We start from the raw sequence: 13,231 nt of genomic DNA, 5'->3' as shown, positions 1-13,231 counted from the left end.
TGAATCACCTCAAAAATCCAATGGTTGGGATCAAAGAACTACACTGGCTACATTGGGACAGCACCCTCGTTCTTATTGCATTTTAACTCTAACATATTTTTAGATGACATTTTTTGATTGGCCAAAAATCAGCTTATTGCTCATACCCTTCCAGGTCATGTGACCTAATCACTCCAAGAAATAATGCTGGGTCAAAGATCAACACTGGCTTGCTAGGACACACTCTTTCTTAGTTGCATTTTAGCAACTCTAAATAGGTTTTTATATTAATATCGTTGAATGGAACAATTAGCTTATTTCTTCAATACCTTCCAGGTCATGTGACCTACCATTCACTCAAAAAAAATGACTGGGTCAAGAACTAACGACTGGCGCGAAGGACACACCTATTTGTATTGCATTTTATACTCCTAAACTATATTAGAATATAATAGTTTTGACTGGAACGATGTAGCTTTATTTGCTTCATACCTTCCAGGTCACTGTGACCTATATCACTCCAATCAATGTTGGTCAAAGAACTACACTGGCTGCATAGGACACACCTATTTGTAACTTCCTATGTCCCATTTAGACATTGACGCGTACAGAATTTCTTATGTGCTGGAAATTCTGCTTGAGAGATTATTCTCGTATGCCTATTTTGATGGAACGATTCAAGTCCTTATTTTGGACATTTCAAGATCGACTCTTTCTGCCAGTGTTTCTAAGTGACCTAATTATCACTGTGCAAATATTGCTTGCGAGACGTTGTTGTGATCTGAAAGCCTACATCATTCGCTCTGACATAGCATTGGAAACTAAACACCTCTATATTTATTTGCAATATTATATACATCTACTCACTAAAATATTATTTTAGGATAACAATTTATATTTGATTGGAAAAAATCAGCTTATTGCTTACAAATATCCCTTCCAGGTCATGTGATCCTATAATCACTCAAGAACATAGATATAATATAGTAATGCTGGGTCAAAGAACTGACACTTGGCTAGCATAGGACACACCTCTTTTTATTGCACTTTTAGCAACTCTAATAATATTTTTTATAATAAATACATTTGATATTATATGTGAAAAAAATATTTTTACGCGTATAATATATTATATATATATTACTATATTTCATAGGTCATGTGATTCACATATATTATCGTTATAGATAATTTCATTGAGTAATCATAGTTGGTCTTTATCACATTTAACTATGGCCATTGGCTGCATAAGTATGCACATTTACAGATATTTTAACATGATATGAGTGATAACACCGTGTTATAAGGGCTATTTTAGGTAGGTGTGGCCTTGCGAGTTTTTACTTGTCCTTTGGTGTCCTTGGGCCCAAAAAGTTTGGGAACCACTGAACCTACGGAGTATAAGACCGTTGGAAAGTTCACGCCCCTTCTCGTCTGTCCTCATGCCTCTTGAGATGTGTGCCTAAATTAAATAACGCCGTGATGGATGGCTAAAACTTGAACGACTGAGATTATACACCTTTCTGGCTGCAGGAGACACAAAGGTTAAGTCTAAATCCTGCTAACAGGGCGGACTGGCCATCTGTGTGTTGAACTTTTCCTGTCGGCCATCCCAGACCGTAGTCGAGGAGGGCAGAAGCAACAAGTTTCAGGTTCAATAACCCACATTAGCTTAAATGACTGGAGAGAAGCGAGCACTTCTTGGGATGCCGTTGCATTTATTTAGCTGTTCTTCCGTTTCACAAAATACATCACAGACCTCTGTTTTTCTTCTTCCTCGTTTCACTTCCAGAAACACACACACGTTCCCTCACTGTCGCTCTACCATCCACAAACACACATGCACAAGCCACACCCCTCTCTCTCTCTCTTAAAGGGACAGCGATCTCATCTCACTCTGCATGACCCTAATATCATAACATGTGTGCTCTGGAGAATCACAGAACGGACGATCGTCCTTATTATTATGCCGTTTAAACCAATTATTTAAATGTGTTTGTTAAGTTGCACTGACAGGTCCACACACTGCTTCCCCGCAGCGAGGCTTCCCCGCAGCGAGGCTCCCCCGCACTCCTGCTGATAGTTGACGAGCGTCAAGCTCCTCAACGCCCCCCCCCGTTGATAATTCTCGATTGTTGGCACGCTGATAACAATTTTTTTTTTAAATGGAACTTCATATCCGAAAGGTTGCCGACCCCTGCACTATATGATTCATGGCTACTCAATTAAAACTCAGGAGGTCAGGTTAATAGCCTCCCCCTTTCTATCAAATATAAACCATCTATATTAATGTCAAAAGTATTTACTGTCAATGATCAAAGTGTTATACTTTTAACATAGAGCTAGTGAATGTGTATGGGACTTGTTTGAACAAACTCTTTACCATAAATAAATGCAGTCCTAGCTAGGAGTGTCTCGATATACCTATATTGGTGAGAGCCATCATGTTTAAAAAAATAGAGGTCAATTATCCCGTGGCTCTTGAATTATAACATAAGATATGTCTTTTTGTACATGTCTTTTGCCCCCCAGAAAGAAACCTACACTCAATTCACTCACAAAGGATGAATTTGACTGATTTTCTATAGACATTTTGTTAATATTGTGCTATTCTGAGTTTGTATGCCCATGATAATCATGTATGCAAAACCTGATATTTTAACAGTCCCGTTCTTGGCCGAAATTTCAAGTAAAACACTACAGGACTTTTGTAAAAAATAAATACTTCCATAACTTAGTGACATATGTAACACTCGCACTGCTGTTGGCTAGTGCTCCAACACATTGTACATGGTCACTGTAAGCTGTTGACAAATCACTTTTTGAAAATTAAGCATGAAACATGTCATGGTAGAGGAACAAAATATAAATATGAACCTGAACATTAGCATAATAGGGCCCCTTTAATCTATTTATTTTTATCTTTATTTTTCTTTAGAGAGAAATGGGATCCACCTGTAAGAATTTATATGTTAACCATTAATTCATTTAAATTGTAAATAAAGCATTCGCCTTGCTATTTTATTCTCATTCTCTAGTTATATGTATGATGGTGAATCAGATGTTTCAAAATCAAATGTCACTAAAGCATTGTTCTGTACACACAGTGTATTTAAAGTCATGACTATGTCACTACATCCCTGCATGGCAGTGCTATGAGGCATACAAATGACTTCCAGTGAGACAGAAAATAAACCCTTGAAACTGTCATTCCATATTCAGTCCTCATTACTCGATGTAGAGAGCTGAGCGGCTAATGAGAGGCTGTCGCTAAATCTAGGGCAAATTATATGTATGTGTAATGGCTGTTTGAAATGTGTGTGTGTGAGTGTGTAAAACTCACCCCGGTGACATATCTCGGCCTGAACTGGATCGTGCCAAACAGACCCAGGATGACGATGATGATGTGGAGGAAGTTGGTCAGGATGGGAGCCCACTGGTAGCCCAGGAAGTCGATCACCTGACGCTCCAACACACTCACCTGAGAGAGGAAGTTAGTGGTTAGAAACAAAAAAAATGATCAACAGTTGAGTCTTGCAACGGCAAAAGCTTAAAATTGTAAAAATCAAGTTCCTTGACTTCTCGACCTGGGCTGACACCTTTTTAAAAAAAAAAAAATTATCCGGGGGAAAAAAATCCCAGGACCGCGCGCGCGTGTGTGTGTGTGTGTGTGTGTGTGTGTGTATATTTCCAGGTTTATTATCATTCAGCCACTGAAGCCTCATGCTGAGATAGTTAATGAAGTCAGCAGAGCATATGATACAGCACTGCTAAATATATTAACACACACACAGGGGGACGGAGAGGGAGAAGACATGAGGATGAAGATGAAGCAGAGGACAGAGGAGGCGGGGCTTTAAAAATAAAAAATAAATACCATTGGTAGCTTCATTCAGCCCAAAAAACTGAAAGTGTTAAATCGCAACAGCGTACATCAGCAAAGTTGTTTATATCCTGTTAGTCTCACTGGCTTCACACACACACACACACACACACACACACACACACACACACACACACACACACACACACACAAACTCTTCTGGATGGCTGAGTGTGAGAGCCCTAATGTGTGACCATATGGCAACACTACAGCCTTTCACAGCCACATAGCAGGTTAACACACATACAGTCACACACTGGGTATCCCACACATAAACTGACTTTGTCTTAAGTACACCTATTCAACGTTCCATTTCCCTATAATGGTACTTATCGGAAGTGAGAGTTAAAGAATAAGAATGAATAAATGTGTGTGTGTGTGTGTGTGTGTGTGTGTGTGTGTGTGTGTGTGTGTGTGTGTGTGTGTGTGTGTGTGTGTGTGTGTGTGTGTGTGTGTGTGTGTGTTTCCATGTCAGCGCAGGTCTGCTGTGCTTGCATTTGACAGCACCTGCTGTTATTGGACACACTGGGCTCAGCTGGCACCACAATGTGTGTGTGTGTGTGTGTGTGTGTGTGTGTGTGTGTGTGTGTGTGTGTGTGTGTGTGTGTGTGTGTGTGTGTGTGTGTGTGTGTGACACGGTGTCTCTTTGTGTCTGTGCTTCTATGTCCCTTTCTGTCTGTTGTGTATCTGATTCATTTTATTATGTTAAAGTGTGTCCTTCCTTTTACAATTATATAGTCCTGCAATTGTGTCTCTCTCTGGCTACCTCTCACACTCCCATACACACACGTGCACAAAGGCCATTATAAGAAGTCAGAGGCCTCCCAGCCCATTACCGAAGCCCCTGGGGGCCCCTCTTTCATCAACAATAATATAAACAGTCTTCACTCCAGCTGGGACGTGCGCACACTCCCCAAAAAAAACACAATAAATCACGTGCAAACACAATGGGTGGCGGGTTAAAGAATTAGTTTGCACGCTCTTGATGTAACAACCATATTGATTTCTCTTGGTTATTCCTACACACACCCTAATGATCAGTCAGCAAAATCTAATCCTTTTTCTGCTGGTGTTTATTTGAACCTGAGTAATAAAGAGGAATATTCCAAAGCAGACCATCTGTTCATTTGGACTTCGCTCCATCTTTTGACATGAAATTCTCATTACATGCTTCAGCTGTGAAACAACTAACTTCAGCTGCCTCGGTTCATCACTCTCTGTAATTAAGTCACCGCATTCTCTTGACAGACAAAAGACAAAGCACGGGCAGCCGCGCTCTGCCGTAATCCCAGCATCCTTTGCACGTGTCACACGGCAGAAGCTTCAGATAGGGTGTGAAGTCGCCTGGCCTTTCAACAACTGCAGTATGACTCCGGGGAGAGAGAGAGAGACAGAGAGAGAGAGAGAGAGAGAGAGAGAGGGAGCTGCAGACAGTGTTGACGCTAGCAGCAGCTACGTCAGTTCAGTGATATGAGCGGCTGATGAGAGCTTTGCCTCCTGTACAGGTGGAGCTTCAAGCTGGCGAGCCCGGGTCCTGTGGGATCTGCTGCGACAGGCTTTGATACTGCCGACAGAGATGTTGTTCCTTTCACTGGTGCTGCTTAAATAAAGCACAAGGGTGGGGGGCATGTTCACATTCAGGTTGTTTATCTACGTTGTGCATCCACCTGTGGAATTAGCCTTAATGTGAGTTTATTTTGTAGAGGCAATTCTTTCGAGTTGCAAGTATTGACAGGAGAGTTTTTTTCTTCTCTTAAATCTAATGTGCCTCTGCAGTGGCTGCCCAATCTGGAGGTGAATAAACGCTGACAAGCCTGCTATGAATATATATAATGTGTCTATGAATATGTGCAGTGCTGTATCTGTGTGTGTGTGTGTGTGTGTGTGTGTGTGTGTGTGTGTGTGTGTGTGTGTGTGTGTGTGTGTGTGTGTGTGTGTGTGTGTGTGTGTGTCACATAAAGCAGAGAAAAAAGTAAGTTGGAGATGCAGTTGCTTTCTCACAATCCGTCTCATGTCGGCACAGAATCCCTCAGGGACCAAGGATGTTTATTTCACTTATTTTTCTGTTTGCACACACTGACGCTCGAGCCCTTGTTATGAGTTTCCAAATGCATTAGTTGGCTGAGAGCCTGAATACAGTAATAATGACGTTTTGTCGAAGAAAAATCCTGACTACTTTAGTCTAGTTTTAGTCAATAAAAACTGTTACCCTATTATGCTTTCTGGGGTTTTGCCTTTCCTGTATTACGTAATATAGCTTTTGGTGCATGTACATGGTCAGCAAAGGCCTTAATTCCAACGTTTATTTCCCATAACCCTCCCTCCTCCAACAGCTCCAACATATTGTAAGTAATAGGCTAAGGGGCGGGATATCTAGAAGTGGTTGACAAATCACAGCAAAGTCAGCCAGCTAACCAATCAGAGCAGACTGGGATCTGGTTTCAGACAGAGGGCGAAAAGAGGAGCTGCAGCAGAGGTTTTTGAACATCAAAGCATGTCACAAATACAAATATGAACCTGGAAATGAGCATTTTTTAAAGCTTGTGTGAAACATTTCAGTCAATCTATCTAGAATATCAGCACGTTTCTCTGTGGGATGTCGTCATTTGTAAGTTTAATTTACAGCAAGTCCTCCAAACTATGATCATGTGTTTTGCTGGTGTATTCCTAATCAACAGTATTGCATGTCTATTTGATTTGCCTTGCCATTAAAGTACAGCTAAAGATAGACGGATAGCCCAACATGTGTCGATAAACGTACAGTTAGTGTGTCATGACATCATTTTCTTAAGAAACTTGTTGAAACGCACAATTATTTGTAAACAATATGACCATAACTACCGAGCTAGAGTGAGTGCATCCATTCTTCCACATAACATAGGGCCAAATAGTGGCACAGAGCATTTTAGAAGAAAAAGTGAGCCACGACACGAACACAAATGTACCCAGTCCGGAGACATGTCAATGAAGTAATGGAAAAAGACACTTAAACACTTAGGGAACAGATTGGCAGCGGAAAGACAGGGCTGATGAAAGGGACGGCAGAGAGAGGCGGAGGACACAACAAGGAGGAAGTCTTCAGTGAGTATGGGAATACATTTTTGATAATGAAACGATAGGATGCTTTCAAAAGGCGTCATATTGCTCCAGACAGGGAGACAGCTGCACTGTGTGACCATCATGAGACTTTTGTCTTTTACCCGGAACAGAGGAGGAGAGGAGAGAGAATATAACGATGAGGGACAGAGACAGGCCGAGAGATGTGATGAGAGGCCCTGAAGAGATAGAGAGGTAATTAAGATCCGACAGCTACTGAGGATAGAGGAAGAGATGAGGGAGTGGCAGTGGGTGAGAGAAGAGAGAATGTCTCATCTTCTCACCCTTCAATTCCTCCCTCCTCACCTTTTTTCCCCTCTCTCGCCCACTCATTCTTCTCCCTTCTCATTTCCTTCTGCTTCCCTGTTCTCCACATGGCCCCCTGCTCTCTTTCCTGTCTTACATATTTAATACGCATTCATCTGTTACCAAATCTGTTGTGTCGTAAAACAGCAAATTACCACACCTCCTTTCCTTCCATTGCTCCCCCTCTTCCCTCCTTTATGCTCTACCTTCTGTCTCCGCTTTTTCTTCTTCTCTATTTCCACCTTCCCTTTGTGCAGCATGTCCTTCTCTATAGCTCTCCTCCCTACATCCTCCACTCTGCATGGCCCTCTTATCTCTTCCTCTAGCTTGCCTCCTTCCCTCCCTTGTTCCCTCAGCGCTTTTGGCCGAGAGTCTTTGCTTTGCTTCTGTGACCTTTAAAAAACTGCTGATCAAATTCTGCTGCTCATCCCATTATAGACGACAGAAAGTAGAGAGGAGGAAAGGGGGAGTGGGATGGCGAAGAGGTTTGACAAGGGAGGACGAGATAAATAGCCAGAAGAAAGCTGGGGTAAGAGACGGGAGAGGAGAGGAAGTAAGGGAAGCAGCATGGAATAGAGAATAAAACAGGCAGAGAAAGTGAGAAAATGACCAAACAACACTTTATGAGTCAGACAGGAAGCATCACGACTGAGTAGCACATCGAGGTAAATATATACCGGGTTTCTCCTCCTTTATTCGGAAACCATAATTTTTTTCCGAAGCCTCTGTATCCCTCGTAAACTTTATTCTACCAATAAAACTCCAAAGCGATCGTGGTTCACTGTTAACTTAATTAAGGCCGCCTGCCTGTGCCGTATCCCACTGTGTACAGCAAAAGCAATCTCCTATCGATTCGGTTCACACAACGATCAATTCATCTCCATTGGAGGCTATTAGGGACCATTTGTGGCTACTTAGGGCTCGGAGAGAGAGAGAGAGGAAAAGACGGCAGGGAAGATGGGGGGAGCAAAGTGATAGGGGGGAAAAGATATAAAAAGGTGTAGAGGAAAGAAAAGGGGAAGGGAGGGCAAATGATGGAGAAGAAAAGAGAAGGAGGGCGGAGATGGAAAAAGACAATGATGATCATAGGTGAAACCCTTCCATTAAATATCCAATTTCCTCACTCAAACTCATCACAACTGCTCAATAATATCTGTAAAAGCAATAACGTCCTTAGTTGCCCAGCTATAGATAGAACTCTTAGTCTAAGTGCAGTGTTTCCCACAGATCTGAAATATACTTGGGAGGGGGGGGTTGAGGTGACGTGCCTTTGTAAGATTTATTCATTTATTTTGGAGTTAAATGCATCCACTTTGAGGGGAAAATAAAGAGACTAGATCTATGGAAACACCTATATGAAACAGAACTGTATGCATTTCAATAATCATAAAATCGTGGCCATAAACAATGACATCCCATTTCCAATATGAAAAAACACTGAAACTTGTTTATTTATTTATGGTTCATTTATACTTGTGAGTGTGTCTGTGCTCCTGAATCAGCCTCTCCTGTCTCCCTCCTCTCCCCCCTGCTGCTCTTTGAGGCAGCAGCAAAGGCTAGTTTTAGCTCTCAACAAGTTTTATTCACCTAGTTAACTCTTTTTTTTTTTTTATTATTCATGCATATTTTACTAATCACTACCCCCTCAAATGGAAATATGTGTTTACATAAATGGTGACCAAACCGTTTGAGACCCACAGAGAAAAACTACTCTCACAAATTAGAAAAACTCTTACTCAAGAATAAAATAAATAAATACCTCTCAGTATGTGTCTACTATGTTACAAAAAACTATTCATTTACACTACCGCCTCCCACAAACACTTTGATTGCCCCTGTCTCGACGACAGGTCTGCTTGTCGGACACGCCGCAGTAGTTTTTTGGCCTGCAGCGAAGTGCCAATGTGGAGGTCTCCTTTCCTGTTAAATTTTGATTAAGGGACGAAGAGCACCAAACGGAACGCAGGGAGGTACACGAAGCGGACCCCCCTTCCCTGATTTGTCGTCCTGTCCAAAAGTAGTTATGAGTTTAAAGGGGAGGAGCTGGGATAGGAGTTAGGAGATGAGCTCTGAACCACGGAGTCCTCTACGTTTCGCCTCCTGGCTCCTCCCCTTGGGCTCCTCTCTCCCACCTTTCGTCGTTCCGTCAATCTCTTTACATCTTGAGGAGAGGAGACTCGACGAGTAAAATTTCTCTGCAGGTAATTACCTTTACCTGTCTCCGCGTCATCGTTGAGACTTACCTGTCTACACAAAGTACTGGTTGAATATATATACAATGAAAATTTATGGTAACTGTCACACGCCATATTACTCTGTTATTGTCCGTAGGTCTACGCCTGTATATGTGGTGTATATAAATATACTTATATATGTTAAAGCTTAGTTTGTCATACTCTCCGTGAGGAGTATTATTGCATTGTGTTAGTCTCTGACCCATATAGGGGGGGGGCGGGGAGAGAGAGAGACCAGCGAGTTACCCCTTAACTTTTAATTGCCCGGTTTCACATGTTCATAATTTTCATTCGTTCCTGTGGTTTGGTTGACTCTTGGGCAGAGACAGTGCGGGCGTAAATGCCGGGCGGTCGACATGTCGTGTTGTGTTGTGGGTGTGTGACATCTGTGTGTGGATCGTTTATTGTTTATGTCTTTAATTTACATCCGGACAATATGACTCCTGATATATAAAAATGTGTTGACGAGACAAACGGAAAGAAGTGCCTGGAGTGGTCGCACAAGATTGACATCTTGTAGTCGCAACGCTACTTTCGTAACTGTTCAATGATTTGATTATAGGTTCCCTACCCCGTACGTCTCGACCAGTAACCCGGACTCTATTCAGTGCCGCGGCACGAGCGGAGTGCAAGGGCCTTTCACGCTAGGGGCACATGCGCTCGCGTCGGCACCTCCTCGTAGTCACAGAGGAGCCGACGATATATATATATATAGAGATGCGTGAGCTCGAGTGCAGCGAGCGTGTAAATGGGCAGGACCTCACGGGGAGTGCCTCGACGAATCGCGTAGGACGACGACTTGCAGTGATAGGATATCCTCTTCCTTCTTCGTGATACAGGACAGACACGTGATTACCTCTCGTCTTGATTCGCAGCGTAACTCTTCTATACCTGGAAGTCTTCTAGAGCGCCCGGTGTTGACGTATGTGCGTACGCGTGAAGAATAGAGTATTAATCCACTTGAGGAAATTCCTCAGAGGCTATATCATCCTAGAGCTCACTCATACGCGCGCAATACTCCTCGCGCTCACTATTAAAGCTCTGCATTAGCATATATTGAGTAGTGTGATCCCTTTGCGTCCTGGTTCACATCAAATCACTGTAGCTAGTTCCTCACTACATGAAAGATAATAGAGTATATATGGCTGGAACTCTGCAGCTGAAAGCATAGAGTACCTCGGATTGTGACAAGAATACATAGGAACGATGAGAGATAAGAGTTACTGAGAAAAATAGAGTGTAAAGTCTGAAAGCTTAGAGTATTAATACTGAAATAGAGTATTACTGAAAAGTACCCTAAAATAATAGTTTATCATACACTTGTATTGGTTAATACCTTGGGTACGAAGGCGGGTGAAAGCTATCGGTTATCGAGATTTCAGAATGGGGAGTCTTCCAGGATTAGATTTCTGGTATTCTAGGGATGTTAAACCCACCTACTCTATGCTTCAATCGAGACTCTGATAATCTATTCGTTTCAGTTATTTTTGTTTTGTGTTTATTACTCATCGACTTTCTGGCCAGTAGACTGTATATTCTTCAGCTCTATTTACTGCATGTAACTCCTCTTATTTTTCTTCCAGTAGTTAGACTCTATTCTTTCTAGTGTATTGACATGTCTAACCCATTTCTCTGTCTTTCTATTGCGAGCTTTGTTATCTACTGCTATGGGCTACTCATGTGTCAGTATTTACTCTATCCTTCAGGTATTACTGGGTTTAGTTTTTTTCCAGTAACGTGAATACTTACGCATATACCTGCTTCCTTCCACGCGTAACGGCGCAACGTCACCGCGACCAGAGTCAGTTCAGGCAGAGCTTAGAGGAACAACGACGCACGAGTACTGTTAATGCAGTACAACATATGGGGACTCCCTACCATAAGTCAGTCGACCACGCGTGTATGTCCGTGCACCCGGGTCGTATTGTGTAACAACTGCTCGCCTCACAGCACCTCTCCTAAAAAAATCGCGCACGGGACCTTATCACCCTCGCGGGCGGTTATAAACAAGATAGTGATGTCAATCTACGTCGGTGTTTCTCTCTCGCGAACCTTCCGGATCATAGGGATCACACAAGATCCACAGTAGTTAAACGGACGGGCTCCCACGTCCTAAAATAACAGCTGACTACGTAATACTATTATATCTAATAGATTTATTCGTTAATTTCCAGCTATTTGATATTATATATATTCCACCATTTGACACACCAGTATACCCCCCCCCAACTAATAGATCGCCGTTTATAAGACAAGTTCATAATAAGTGTGTGACTTCAAAACTTGGCGATATTCATTACACTCTTACATGTCATGATGAGATCAACAAAACCGTCCAGTCTTGTTACGGAAAGCTGTAGGCCACCCGTCTTTGGCGGGTCCTCCGTAAAAGAACTTGAAGAAGATCTTCTGTGCCGACGTAAAACAAAAGATTGCAGGTGTGCTAAAACAAGTAAAGCTTGTAGAGTCCTAATCATATGTTCCAAGTGATTTTGTAACGACCTTTTTGGAAACTGATAATGGCAGACATTTACAGAAACTATTTGAAGACGTACCATTTTGTATAATCCTCTAGGTGACTTACAGGAGACTTGACAACCTTGAGGGAACGAAAACCCGACACCCAACTCAAACCTTTATTCCCGTCACTAAATTTTCTTAGTCTTAGTCTTTGTCCAAATAACGGTCCCATCCAAGGCGTGTATGGATCCTTAAACTGAACTACAGTACCACGTATGTATTTATATTTCTTTGTTCTTTAGATTATACTTTGTTTTTATAAAATGTGGCATTATTTTAATATTCAATTTATTGGACATTATCCAATACCCGCGGTGGAAAATGTTTGTGTGGAATACTCCGAAAAAAAAGGAGAGTGTGTTGCAAGTACTTCCAGGCACTAACTTAGTGAAAACAAAAACTCTCTAAGACTGTGTTACATATCAGAAGAGTCACATCTTTGTGACCATAAAGGTTATAATAAATTTGGGACAAAAAATAGTAGGAGTTGGGTCGTAGACATTTTGGTAGACTCAACGTTAAAAGAGTGAGTCTGAACTTACCGTACGACATAGAACGGTTTCAATAGAAACTATTAGAGGAAGTCGTTTTAGGCTTTTTCGAGTACTATAAACTGTTAAAACTTTCTACGTGGAGTCCGCGTCGTCTCTCTCGAATTGTGTTGAGAGACCTTTCAAAGACGGATTGAATGTGCAGTCGACGTACTGAGTGGTCCAAACACTGGCAATATTGCAAATACTGGGTCAGGCTCCATATTCGGAGTACTTGCAGTGCATTCCCAATTAAGTCCAGTCCCCCAAAGGGTGTGTTATCTGAAATGAACCCGCACGGCGGGTCCATATAATTGCCCGGCGGGTCCATAAAAGCGCTGGGTAAATCAACAAAAAAAAAACAAGCAGGCGCTAGTGCTGCGGTGGAACGCTAGCTAATTGAACACCTGTGTATAGGGAGCGAGAGATGCGGAGGACCATGGGTCGGGCCTGACCCGGTAGCCCTCCTCCTGCCCCCGCCAAAGGACTACCGGACCGGACAATTCAACCGGACGGAGTGTGTCCCACTGACCGACAGATGTACTACACCGGACGGCTGTACCGGTGACAGTATTGCTAGTATTTAGTTTCGGGAACTAAACCGAGAGACACACAGTCAGTTCGAGCCCTATTGGAGTCGAGTCCACTCCATTTCCCTGTGAGACTCACAAATCTACAATTGA

General features: G+C 42.4%; 1 protein-coding gene across 1 annotated transcript in view; it reads right to left on the bottom strand.

Annotated features, from left to right (window-relative positions):
- The window catches only part of LOC104949337 (sodium/potassium-transporting ATPase subunit beta-1-interacting protein 2-like), a 63,311-nt gene that overhangs the window by 2,007 nt on the left and 48,073 nt on the right, over positions 1-13,231 (bottom strand). Inside the window, exon 2 of the mRNA XM_010775694.1 lies at positions 3,323-3,460. Within this exon, the coding sequence (XP_010773996.1) occupies positions 3,323-3,460 (138 nt within the window). The remainder of the gene's footprint in view (positions 1-3,322; positions 3,461-13,231) is intronic.

The sequence above is a fragment of the Notothenia coriiceps genome, unplaced genomic scaffold (assembly GCF_000735185.1).
Source record: "Notothenia coriiceps isolate Sejong01 unplaced genomic scaffold, NC01 NC01_scaffold00015930, whole genome shotgun sequence".
Classification (NCBI taxonomy): domain Eukaryota; kingdom Metazoa; phylum Chordata; class Actinopteri; order Perciformes; family Nototheniidae; genus Notothenia; species Notothenia coriiceps.
This window is presented reverse-complemented; position numbering and strand designations above follow the sequence as displayed.